The sequence below is a fragment of the Dipodomys spectabilis genome, unplaced genomic scaffold, assembly GCF_019054845.1.
Source record: "Dipodomys spectabilis isolate Male_0828 unplaced genomic scaffold, ASM1905484v1 ptg000163l, whole genome shotgun sequence".
Taxonomy (NCBI): Eukaryota; Metazoa; Chordata; class Mammalia; order Rodentia; family Heteromyidae; genus Dipodomys; species Dipodomys spectabilis.
In genome coordinates, this window is record NW_024870840.1 from 7,275,242 (window position 1) to 7,288,549 (window position 13,308).

The 13,308-nt window shown below is 43.2% G+C and overlaps 1 protein-coding gene across 1 annotated transcript in view; it reads left to right on the plus strand.

The window, feature by feature from the left end:
- Positions 1 to 13,308, plus strand: part of Plxnc1 (plexin C1) — a 150,900-nt gene that overhangs the window by 92,732 nt on the left and 44,860 nt on the right. Inside the window, exons 12-17 of the mRNA XM_042693085.1 lie at positions 1,032 to 1,119; positions 4,628 to 4,831; positions 4,938 to 5,123; positions 6,293 to 6,395; positions 10,228 to 10,329; positions 10,634 to 10,737. Of these exons, the coding sequence (XP_042549019.1) occupies positions 1,032 to 1,119; positions 4,628 to 4,831; positions 4,938 to 5,123; positions 6,293 to 6,395; positions 10,228 to 10,329; positions 10,634 to 10,737 (787 nt within the window). The remainder of the gene's footprint in view (positions 1 to 1,031; positions 1,120 to 4,627; positions 4,832 to 4,937; positions 5,124 to 6,292; positions 6,396 to 10,227; positions 10,330 to 10,633; positions 10,738 to 13,308) is intronic.

A 13,308-nucleotide genomic window follows, 5' to 3' on the forward strand; every position in this document is an offset into this window, starting at 1 on the left:
GTCAAAGGGCATGCTCGACTGCTTAGTGGTTAGACCCAGGATGCTATCCTGTATCACCACAGGATTCTGCTCCTCTGTGATATGAGAACTCCTGAGTGTTCTGCTACCCAGGATGTACTGAGCCTCTCTGTATTCTCCCTTGCTCCAGGTCTTTGAGATTTGAGCAAGCAGCAACACTGCAATATGGCTTCAGCAGAACAAGCTTGAGTTGGTTTTCCAGTAATCACAAGGGTTGGCAGGAGCCCTGGGTCCTGGCCACCTTGTGGATTGAGGGGTCAGGCCCAGTGTCATTTTTTCTGCCCTACCCACAATCCTACCTCCTAGCCTTGTCAACAGGGGTTCAGTCTAGACCCCACATACTCAGACTCTTGTCTTCTGGAAAAAGGGTCTGGTGACCTGTGGGAACAGGGACACCAAAGCAGACAGAGTAATGCACAGCCCACTGGCCACTTTGCTGGTATTAACAATGCGTAGAGAATGTGTGCAGCCACTTGACGTGGCTTTGATGAGATAACTGTAGCCTCCTCACACACGTTGAAATGTGGTTTCCCAAACAAGAATTTATATTTCTAATGTCATTTATAATTTTACCCTGTCCAGAGTGTTCCCTGCCTCCCTAAATAGAATATAATTGGTAGGTTGAAAGTTTGATTTGGAAAATTGCTAGATGGAAGAATCTTCATCGAGATTAAACAACAATCAATATTCTGTTCAGTGAAACTTTGTCAAGGTTCAGTTGATGATCTGATTACATGTGGTAAAAGGCACAACGAAACTCACATTCTATTAAAGAATTTGGATATTTTCCTAGAGTGGAAATAGAATCGGACCTGAATTTTGATGTTTATGTGTGGTAAAACCATGGACTTGTGGCCAATATTTGAAGCTTCAAAAGGCTTTTTAAAAATTGTCTTTGGTAAAGTGTCTCTCAGGTATTACAGAGTTGAACATTAAATGTGAATTAAGTGATGTTTATAAATGCAAAATGCCTAATTACTTAACCTTCATCATTGCTTTTTTTTCCTTTGCAGTGGTGGGCAAAATATAACAATCATGGGCAGAAATTTCGATGTAATTGATAACTTAATCATTTCACACGAGTTAAAAGGAAACATAAATGTAAGTCTTGGGCTCTAGTAGCTATTTTCAGTGGTAATTTTGTTTGCCCCACACAAAATGTGTTGAGGGTATGTTTTATTCCAATGACTTGGTATGATAAACCTTTACCTATTGCACGGTATAGAACGGCTGTGCTGTAACTGGAATAATGAGACCTCATACTTGTAGTTGGGTATTTCGGGTTGCCAAACAGAGGAAGAGAAACGAACTTGCTATGACAAGACCTGCCATTGGCTCCTGGTGTGATTTGTGGCAAGTCCCGTTAATGAGACAATGCTGTGCATCTGGGTGAAAATGTTTCATGGAGGGTTGAGGTGTGATAAAGAACGTTTCTGTGAAGAGTAGGTGGTGTTTCCATTTCACACAGAGCAGGGGCGAGTGCAGGAAGGTGAGATGACTTACCACATTCCCAGAGGTCCCATCATACTTCTCCTTCTTGCCGTTGTCTCTTGGACCGGGTTTGGTGTGCCTTCCATCGATTCTTGCCTTCTTTTGCTTTCCATCTTCCCTCAGTGGAAGCTAAGGGGTCTGGTCCTCACCCATGGCTCAGTTCTCCTGAGAGAGCCTCATGATGGAAGCTTCTGATGCCAGGAGTTTTGGGGCGGGGGGTGATGATGGACAATGCAGAGCCTCTAAGTGCACTGCTAAGCACTTCCTGAATGTTCTTCCCCTTCTCTCTTCCCCTTTCTCCCTTTCTTTAATGAGAGATGTGAAGAAAGCAACCTCTCTGGGGCCTCACTTGACCACTTCCTGACAAGGCTGGCCTTAGACTTTGTTCTTCTTGGGACCAGTGTGGTTCAGGCCTAGATGTGGAAGAGCTTTCAGATCCATCACCCTTACCGTATTTTCCTACGTACATCCACTCTGATGCACTTCAGAGCCACTTCCTAGATCACCCTCTCTGATTCTGGACGAGGGCCTGGCTCTCTCTGTGTGACTCTGGGCCATGTCTCCATATGTCTCCATGATGCAAACATATTCCGTTGCATAGCTGATCCTCTGAGCAGAGGAATGGCCTGAACTTGCCTTCCCAAATACCGTTCCCGGATCAAGTATAATTTATTGATTACCTACTTTGGGCAAAAATATCTTGCTGGATGAAAGGTAAGTGAGACAAGATATCTACACAGAGATGGAAAGTTGTCAGCACAAGGTGATAGGAGATACTAGGTCCTCTGATCCTTTCCAACTCAGAAACCCTAGGAATCCACCTCGGCCTGGTACACTGGTATTTGGAGTGGAGTAGAATGGACAGGACTGGATATGGGTGGTGGGGTCTGGAGGGGGGAAGCAGCAGGAGGCCACTGCAGGTATAGAGGACAGGTTTCTCACCTGCTCACGACTAGAGTGTCACTCAGCCCTGTTCAGCTGGAGCCTTGAGAATGGGTCAGGAATGGGTGAGAGCAGTGACTGAGACTACATTGGACCGTATTAAAAACTTTGCCTTTAACCCAGTAGTAGCTCCATTGCCCTTGACTCTGTAGGCAGTGGGGAGCTATCGAAGGTCGTTGAGCAGAGAGACACATGGGTACAGATCTTGTTTTGGCAGTAGTGCGTAGGATAGTTTGGAGACATTGTGAGAGGAGGAAGGATTGGAAGCCCAATGAGGAGGCCCATGCAGATGTCCAGGCATGGCTGAGATATCAACAAAGACTCAGCCCAGCAATCCACTGGACTATCATCTCAGCAGGGTGGGTCTAGTGGACTAGCAGCGATAGTGAGGCAGAGAGGGTCAGCTTCTCTGTAACATTATCGCCTAAGGGAAGGTGGGGTGGCATCATGGGAGCCAGTGAGACACCGAAGATGGAAACGTGAGCACCTAAGGACCGAATCTGGCAGCTTCCTCCTTAGGAATGCAAGGAAATAGAATGGCCAGAGAAGGCAACTGAGAAGTTGCTGAACATTAGAGCAAACAAAAGCATTAAGGATGTGGGAGCTGGTTACTAGTATGGATTGAGGGGTCTGAGGGGTAAGAAGATGGGACCATCCTGTTGCTTGTTATCTTACTGGAGGATACAAGGCCAGCTTGGATTTGTGGCTGCTGAGGAGGTGGAGATATGGTCCAGGCTGTCATCTGAGCATGAGAAAGCAAAAGCAATAATCAGGGCTGGAATTTGGCAGGGTACACGGAGAGAAGGGAGGGTTTGTGTGTCCAAATACCAGCCATCTGTATCAGATTCTCCCACTGGGCCCTATTTTTTTTCCTCTTTCTGATACTCTGGTATTAGAGAAAACAACATCACAAAGAATAGCTCTCTTCTTACCTCACACACTAATTTCCATGAGTTTTTGTTGACCTTCTTTCTTATTGTTTTGTCCTATAGTGTTTGGGGCCTAACCCAGGGCCTCAGGCACACTAGACAAACTCTCTGCCACTAAGATACATCCATCCCCAGCCCATACTTCTTTCAGCTCTTGCCACTTATACCCCAGCTTTCTCTCCTTCTTTCTCTGTACATCTGAAAATGACAATATATTTATGTTAGGGGTCAACATTTGTGCATTACTTCCAGGTTTCACACTTTTCATTTCCTTGGAGAGTTACTATCCCTTTGACTTTTCTTTTCTCCTATGTTCTGTCATGCCTGAAAAACCTTTTCCTCCTTGTGGCTAGGGACTTCTGCTAACGCTCTGTGGAAAGTTCCCCAGCACAAAGTGACTCAGCTCAGGCAGCCGCAAACAGGTCAGGTGCTGGCCTTGCTCAGGGCTGAGCCCTTCTCTTCCCTCCCTGAAGTTGCCTGGACTCAGTCAGGCTGATATGGAAGATATCCAAGCCCAGCATCTTTCCCTTTTCCATCTTTTCAGTTTTTTGTTTTGAGACCTTTGTACCTGATGCTTTTACCCATTGGTTAGGACTCTACCAACTGAGCCCCACCTCAAGCCCATCTTCCCCTTTCTCTAGCCCGCTTCTCTCTTCATAACTTCTCTTCCATTGCCTAACTTTCTGACAGCTTTCATTCTTGTCCATATGATCAATAATGTTATGGATAATCAGCATGTATTGAATGTTACTGGGCACCAGATACTTTCTAAGAATTTGTGCACATGATCTCATTTCATGCACACTCATTGAATCAAATGAGCCTTTATCTCAATTTAATTTAGAGCTAATTTAATCCTGGCAGGTCAGTAGTGTTATACAGATGAAGAAATGATGGGCAAATAAGAAGTTTGGGCTAGGTGCTGGGTGGTTCACACATGTCATCTTAGCTACTCTGGAGGTTGAGAGTCTAAGGATTAAGGTTGAAAGCTAACCCTGGCAGAAAAGTTCATGAAATTCTTATCTCCACTTAACCAGAAAAAAAAAAGCCAGAAGTGGAGCTGTGGTTCAAGTGGTAGAGTACCAGCCTTGAGCATAAAAGCCAAGCTAGAACAAGAAGCCCTGAGTTCAAGCCCCCACTACTGGCATTAGAAAAAGAAAGAAGAAGTTTGGTTGCCTGGGTATCTTAGCAATTAGAGACCAGTTTTGAGATCTTCCAGGTCATATTTTTTTAATCTTCTCTCCCAGGTCTCTGAATACTGTATATCAACTTTCTGCGGGTTTTTAGCCCCCAATTTAAAGAGTTCCAAAGCACGCACAAATGTTGCTGTGAAGCTAAGAGTTCAAGATACCTACCTAGACTGTGGAACGCTGAAATATCTCGAGGACCCCAGGTTTACAGGGTATCGAGTAGAATCCGAGGTTGACTCAGAACTGGAAGTGAAAATCCAAGTACGTGCTGGTGGATGGGCCCCGCCCCCTGGGCTGGAAAGGTGTCTTATGCTTGTGAATTTCCACAAGTGTCCTCATGTGTTCCTCTCCTTTCCACTCTTCACAGAAAGAAAATGACAACTTCAACATTTCCAAGAAAGACATCGAAATTACTCTCTTCCATGGGGAAAATAAGCAATTAAATTGCAGTTTTGAAAATATTACTCGAAACCAAGATCTCACTACTATCCTTTGCAAAATTAAAGGCATCAGGAATGCAAACAGTATTGCTGCCTCTTCCAAGAAAGTTAGGGTAAGTCACCTGGAAGGCCCACTTGCTACCCTTACCTGAGTTTTGCTAATTCCCTGGCTGTCCAGGGAATGGAATCTTTTATGGATCTCTAGATCTTCACTTTAAATAGAAGATAAACAAAGCTGGTGCTGCCAGCCGAAGCATAATTCCTCCAAAATAGCAGGCGGAATGCATCCATGTGGTTGTTTGAATGTCAAAGCATTGAACACACCATTGTCTATAATCCTAATGAGTCTTGATAGCTTTTGTTCTAGCCATACATTTAGATTGTAGCATCTGCAAGCAGCATCCCCAGACCCTTTAACAACTGAGCTGTCACTCTTTCCCTGAATGCAGAGGTGACGTATCTTAGCAGAAACCCAAAATAGGGGTATCTTTGGCACACCCAGGGTAGCACTTCAGACACCAAATAACCTACTGGTTATGATTACTTCCTCCACCACTTAGTAAGACTTTCCTGCAATTCACCTTTTCCCTTCATCTTCGAGGTACCCAACGCTGGTCCTACCATAAAGAGCTGGGACAACTAAGAAGGAACATTCTATCTAGTGTTTGTGAAACATGGTACATGACGCTCCGCAAGATCTTTGTAAAAAATGCTTTATTGACTAGAAGCCAGTGGCTCACATATATCATCCTCACTACTCAGGAGGCTGAGATCTGAGGATCACATTTAGAAGCCAGCCTGGGCAGCAAAGTCCGTAAGAGTCCATAAGAATCCTATCTCCAGTTAACCACCACCACCACTACCAACAACAACAACAAAAACTGGAAGTAGAGGCATGACTCAAGTGATAGAGCTCCAGAGATGACTGAAAAAGCCAAGTGAGACCACAAGGCCTTGAGTTCAAGCCCCGGCACTGACACACAAAAAGTAATAAAAAAGCTTTCTAGGCCTTGGGTGTAGAGCAGTGGTAGAGCACTTATCCGGCATCCTTAAGGCCCTAGGTTTAATCTTTAGCACTGAAAAAACTGATCTATAGTCACAAATAATTGGTTCAAGGATAAAAAAAAAAAAGAATGTAACAGAGTTGAAGGCAAAAGAAGTACTCAGATATCCTGCCTAGCTGGGCCCCTCTTTTTTTTTTTTTTCCACCCTGGGAGAAACTACTTAGAAAAATTACAGCACTCAGCCTCCCTGGTTCTGATGGTGTCCTTTGTCCCATCAGGTCAAACTGGGAAACTTGGAGCTCTATGTTGAACAGGAGTCCGTTCCTTCCACGTGGTACTTTCTGATCGTGCTTCCGGTCTTGCTGGTGGTTGTCATTTTTGGTAAGTGCCCTGTGTAATTTTATCTGAGAAGTGAGTCCCTGGGGCCACTCTTCAGGCAGGCAGGCGGTCAGCGGTCAGGGCCGTTTGCTTCCATTAAGTATTAATGGGTTAAAAACGCAAGTCAAAACTTTAGGACGTACATGTTGAGGGCTTTCTGAGGAAAAACAATGTTCAGGATGAAGTTAGATGACAGATAGTATCTTGGGGTTTGGGAAATGTCATCTACTTTACCTCCTTGGTTTTTCTGAGTTGTGCTGAAAAAAAAACAAACAACATCCTCAGTATCTCCTTAGAATTCTCCTGGGATTGTGAACTTTCAGGTCTTGGCTACCTCATCCTGCCTGTTAATACCCCTCCCTAAATACAGCCTCCAGCCTTTACCTGGACCTGCTTTTTCCTGGCAGAACTAGACTTTGGAAATGTAAGCCATGTCATCCATCGTAATGCACCTTGGTTTCTTGGAGCACAGGGTCCTCTGGCCATTGTCATTGGCCAAATCTGGCCCCCCAGTGTGTTTTCTTGAGTTTTAAACTTTTGTTTTTTAACTTCAAAGATGATTATATTTTAAAAATTAAGTAACTCAAGTTTTAAAATTTGTGTGTGTGGGGGAGTTTGAATGATTTGAATGATTGGAGCCCGGTGTATGTCCATAGAGAAGACAGCCTGTGCTTTCTGCAGTTTCGCCATACTCTCCACCATTCCCTAATGTATCACCGAATTACTCAACTCTTCTATGTACCTGGTCCTTGCAGCAATTCAGTTTGTGGCCTCTGATTCGGACCTGCCTTTCATTCTATTGTCTCTTCTTCTTCTTCTTTTTTTTTTTTAAACAAATTGTAGTACTTTGTATTTGTTAATTTAAGGATTATCTTTCTAACATTTTTAGGGAAATAGAGGGCAAGAGAGGGAAATATAGGGAAATACCTGCTTGCTCCTTCCCTCATCCATCCATCCATCCATCCTTCTATACATTCATCCATCCATTCATCCATCTCTCCATACATACATCCATTTCAAAATCCCTTGTTTTTATTGTTTCTGATGATTGCGAAGAAAAGGTTTTTGTGTATGAATAATTGGCCAAAGTTTTCATGTACACTTTCCAAAGAACCTGTTTTGCCCTGTTGATTTTATCATATTTTTTTTCTTTTTGATCTCCCCAAGTTGCCCAACTTTGTCCATACATTTGGAATCTTCTGTGAGCTTTAAGTTTAATTAAATTAATTATTAGGTTGTACTGGGGATTGAACTCAGAGTCTCACCCTTGAGAGGTAGGAGTGCTATCACATGAGCCATACCTCCAGCTTCTTTTTCCATTGGTTATTTTCAAACATAGGTTTCACTTTATGCTCGGGCCAGCCTATGCTTTGCTCTTCCTACTTACACTTTCGTGAGTCACTGGAGATAACAAGTGCACCCAGTCATTGCAGTTGGAATAACAGGCATGCACCATCGCGCTCAGCCATTGAGTGGAATGGAGTTTCATAAACTTTGAGACACAGGCTAACCTCAAACCACAATCCTCCCATTTCTGCCTTCAAGTAGCTAGAATTACAGGTTTACGCCACTGTGTCTGGCTAGACTTAATATTTTAATCAAGTAGTAGCTTCATCTAAAAAAATTATTTAGAGTCCAAATGTTGGTTTGTGTTTCATGACCTCACTGATATTAATCAGCCTTGTGTACACAAGCCTCACCAGAGAGTCTTGTCTTCTAGGAGGCTTACTAGAGTCCTGTGGTCTTTTTCTGACCTGTGCATGACATTCCATTCTGCTCCCTTCAGTTGGCTTGTAGAGATTGTTTCTGTACCTTAAGGTAAAGTGTTCTAAATATGGTACATTGTTTTGCTTGTATCTGCAAAGCCCTTTACAATTCTTATTCCCTGCTCACCCCCCACCCAGCATATTCCAGCAGGCATGTGTCACCAGCAGCTTAAATATGCACTTTAGTCCATCATTAGGGAAAACACCAAACACACCTGGCCAATGCCTGCCACCTACAGAGCATCTCATTGACTTGTGCCAGGAATAGCTCCCTGCTGTGTGGAGGGGCCTGTCAGCTCCCGGTGCCTGCCCAGGCTAGTGTTGCTTATGGTGCAGCCTGAGAAACCATGTCTCAGTGACACTTCGAGAGAAGGGAAATTAACTGCCTTCTCAGCCCTTCCTGGGAGATGCACGATGCATATTGCCAGCATCTTGAAGAAGTCTTGTAAAGAACTGTACTTGATTTTTTTTTTCCTCTAGCATCATTCACTGATTCGAATGATATCTACTGATAGTGGAGTCCTTTAATCATGTAATTTCTATTAGAAGAGGAGAGACTTCCTAGCATAATAATGAGAGCTGACAACTGTTGAGTACTTACACTTTGGTGTGTGTGTGTGTGCGCGCGCGCGCGTGCATGCATGTTCATGAGTGCGTGTGCATACATGGGTACGTGTACACATGTACCAATACTGGGGCTTAAGCTCAGGGTCTGGGTACTGTATCTTAGCTTTTTCCATGAGGGCTAGCGCACAGCTCCACTTCCCTTTTTTGGTGGTTAATTGGAGATGAGAATCTCCCAGACTTTTCTTCATGGGCTGGCAGTCCTCAGATCTCAGCCTCCTGAGTAGCCAGGATTATAGGCAGTTCCTGGCTAAGTACTTATTCTTTTGAAAGACTTAAGTTTTTCATAGTTTTTGTGTGTTTGAACTACTTTCCATATGCCTCTCAACATAATGGTAAGGTAGACACTCTTACAGATAAGACACAGAGAAGATAAGCAACTTACCCAAGATAACATAAATGGTAAGTAATATGCACATAAACTCAAGCTCCTGAATCCACTCAGTTTACCTACGCAAACATAGGGTTGGAAACAAGATGAGATAGAGAAACAATGTTCAGATATTGGAGCTCTTGTGGCTCCCCCGTTGTGTCCTCCTGTTAGAATTGTGCAAGTTTGGCTTATGTATCCATCTGGTTTCCTTCAGCATTTGCCACACAACTTTATTTCTCCAGGGATGTTTAGAAACATTGAAAAAAAAACACAGAACAATATAAGTGGCCTGTGGCTGGAGGGAGAGTTGACTTACTTCATTAGTTTTTAGCCAGCTGGGATCTTTGGCTACAAGCGAAGGTTATTTGATTTAGTTTTCACTTTTAAAATGAGTGGAATTTTTTTCCCTGTTGCATTTTAGCTTCGTTCTCTTTAGAATAACAGTCACTGGGAAAATTTTCCTTTTATAAATGGTATTCTCTACTCTGATACACTCTCTCTCCCTCCCTCCCTCCTTCCCTTCTTTTTTTCTCTCATTTCGCCTTCCCTTCTTCCCTTCCTCCCTTTATTTCCTTTTCTCATCATCTTGCTTGTAACACCAAAAATTGAACCCAAGAACTCAAAGCTTGCTAAGTAGGCACTCTACCATTGAACCATTTCTCTGACTTTGGGGTTTTTTTGTCAGTCGTGGGGCTTGAACTCAAGGCCTGGGCACTGTCCTGGAGCTTTTTCACTCAAGGTTAGTTCTCTACCACTTTAAGCCACAGTTCCACTGCCAGCTTTGATTTTCTTTGCTGGTTATTTTTGAGATAGGGTGTCGCTTCTTACCCAGGCATGTGTCTGGGTGGCATCTGTCTACAGCAGGGCTGTCTTTTTAACAGGGGTGCACCACCACATCCAGCTCTCCCGTAGGGAGTCTTGTGACCTTTTTTGCCCAGGCTGGTCTCAAACCATCCTCCTCCCAATCTAGCTTCCCATATAGCAAAGACTAAAGGTATGAGCTACCACTGCCCAACCTGCTTTTGTTTTTAAGTTCACACATCCATCTGAGCCAGCATCTCTGTCTCCTCAGCTGCTGTCGGGGTGACCAGGCACAAATCAAAGGAACTAAGCCGCAAACAGAGTCAACAGCTAGAGCTCTTGGAGAGTGAACTTCGGAAGGAGATACGCGATGGTAGGCTCCAAACTCTTTATTTGTAGAAAAAAAAAAAACAAGCTCATTTTACTTTTAACTTTTACCCTTACACGGAGAGGGCCACGTAATGAGAACTGTTTGTATAATAGGAGACAACTGAACAGCAGGACCTGGGCCGGGCTTTGTGTTTTATTTCAGCTCTTCTCTGCAGCCAACCAAGTAATTATCTATTGTTTCTTCCTTAATGAAAACCAAGGTCATACTCTGTGTTAGACAAAACAGCAGAAGATCTTATCCATTGTGCGTGGAGTTAAAATATTGCTCTTGGGATTCTGTTTTGCAGGCTTTGCTGAGCTTCAGATGGATAAATTGGATGTGGTTGATAGTTTTGGAACTGTTCCTTTCCTTGACTATAAACATTTTGCTCTGAGAACTTTCTTCCCCGAGGTAAAAGAGCATTGATCATATTTCTAAGGTTGAGTCTTGAATAATAATGAAGGCGCTTAGTTCCAAGGAGATGGTAGATAATACACTTGGCGCAAAATACTGGCTTAAGTTAGAGCTAAGCAAGAAAGAAAATAATTATTAATTGCATTGATTAGAGTATAAAGCCAAGCAGTGGGTCACTGGTGATTACTCTTTGTCTGGTAACGAAAACCTAGGAGGGACAGAAGTTCAGAGTGATGATTTTTGCTTTATTTTACTACCAGTGTGGAACTGAATTTGTAGCTGGGAAGTGAGCTAATTCATTCAAAAATCAATAAATTGTGGGCTGGCTAATTTGTTGTGTTTATCTGCCTGACTTACATTGCAGCTACTAGATTATTCACTATTACTTCTCAATTGGAAATGAAAAGTCGGACCAGCCAAAAGGGAGGAAATCAGACGTGTAAAGAATCTGAGTTGCTACCAGGCATTTTTAGCAATGTAAAGTTGTAATGGCTTCTGCTGGGCAGTTTTTCTTTAACTGAACACTCGGTATTGTCCTCAGTTAGTAGAAATAGCTGCACAACATGATTGACTAATTGCTCTGGATCTGCAAGGGGTAGCCTATGGAGCCCTCGGGGTTTGGATCTCACCTCTGTTCTGACACCTCCATTTCCTCACCCACCCACCCAGCCTTCTTCATTCACCCTCCCAAAGCCTTTGGCAAGGTCCGCACTCATCCTGTCTCATTACCTCGCGTCTTGATACCAGCTCTGACATACTGCTTCTGTTCTTCTGGTCCAGAATTGGCGACCACAGAGAGACCCAGCCTCTGAACACATCAACCCTGATGACCATATCTATCTAAATCTAGACTTTTAACCAAAGCCAGAAATATCTCCAGGCCAATGGAGAGAGAGAGAGTTTATATCATCACCTTACCAGAAACTTTTCAGCTACATTTGGCCAGAAGCCTAGAGTTCAGAAACACATGTAGTAAGCAATTTTTTTCTATAATTCTAGAAGCAGACACCATGCTCTGCGATACTGGGTCTCTAGGTTGAGTTACCTTCATGAGACACTTGCTGTATATTTGGGGCCAAATACAATCCTTTGTATTGTATTCAAGAAGGCTATAAACCAAACTTCAGCTTTTTGTCCTTATATTTTTGAAAACTTACCCTCCAGCAATACCAGAGACCAAAATTGGACATTGGCTGCCATAGCCATTTCTTTTCTTTTCTTTTTTTCTTTTTTTGGTCAGTCATGTGGCCTGAACTCTGGGCCTGGGCGCTGGCTCTCAGCTCTTCAGCTCAAGGCTAGCACTCTACCACTTGAGCCACAGCACCACTTCCAACTTTTTCTGTTTATGTGGTACTGAGGAATTGAACCCAGGGCCTCATGCATGCAAGGCCAAGCACTCTACCACTAAGCCACCTTCCCAGCTGCATGCCATAGCCATTTCTATGACAGCTCTGTCTGGAGAGGGGAGGCTGAAGAGGAGAGGCCAAGTTTCTGTGTCAGGAAGACATATGGGGTCTCCACAAAGGTTACCTGAAAGAGTCCTATTTCCCAGCTCTCTGAGATCCCCATTAAGAATTTAGCAGCAATAAAATAACAAGAGATTTCAACCATCAACATGAGTACTGTGTGGGCTTTTACAGTTAATGATTGCCCTTAAGTGCTGAATAGAGTCATCGGTAGCTTAAAAAAAGAAATGTTCCTGTCTTCTAAATTCTGTAATCAAAAGCAAGACAGATTGATGAGTGTCAGAGAACTCTGTTGCAAGTTGAGTGTCTCCAAAAAAAAAGTGCTAGCAACAGTGACACATTTTAGGAAAGAGAAATAGTTGTAAGGAACCAAAATGATTTAATTCAGAATTATGTGTAATCTTAAAAGGCAACTGGAAAGCCATAAAAAGAAATCATTGAAAGAGAGGACCTAAGGAGAAACAAGTATAAATTTGTCTGCAACCTATCAAGAAAAACCTAAGCCACAATTGAATTTGTAATAATTAAAAGAAGAGAGCAGCATTATATTGGGACACTGCCATTTAAAATGCACGTCAGGCTTCAGATAAGCCCTTGTATTAATTAAACACTTTCCTGATTGATTGGGAATTAAGTCTTTGGGCCTGGAGCCTGGGTATTAGAGGAGGGCTTGATAGATCAACCTCTACCAGCCAGTAGTAGGCAAAACAGAGGAATTGTTGGCTCCCAAAAGAGGCTAAGTGATCACCAGCTCCCTGCTTCTTGGCCCTACTGCCTGGTTTTGGCTTTAAAGCTTTGCTTTTCATTAGATTGGCTCCTTTCTCTGCGTTTCTGTTTCTCTGTCTCTCTATCTCTCTGTCTCTCTATCTCTGTCTCTCTGTCTCTCTGTCTCTGACCCTCTGTCTGTCTGTATGACTCTCTTTCTCTCTCTCTCTCCCACCTGAAAGTAGGAGAAGAAATAAGGGTAAGCTGAGGATCTAATCTCCAGAAAGAGAGAAATTTGAATGAAAGGAGGAAAGAGCCTTGGAATACAGTCAGGCAAGGCAGCATTTCACTAGTTAAAGTTAAGAATCAACCCTGTTAAACTGGTCATTTAGATGAA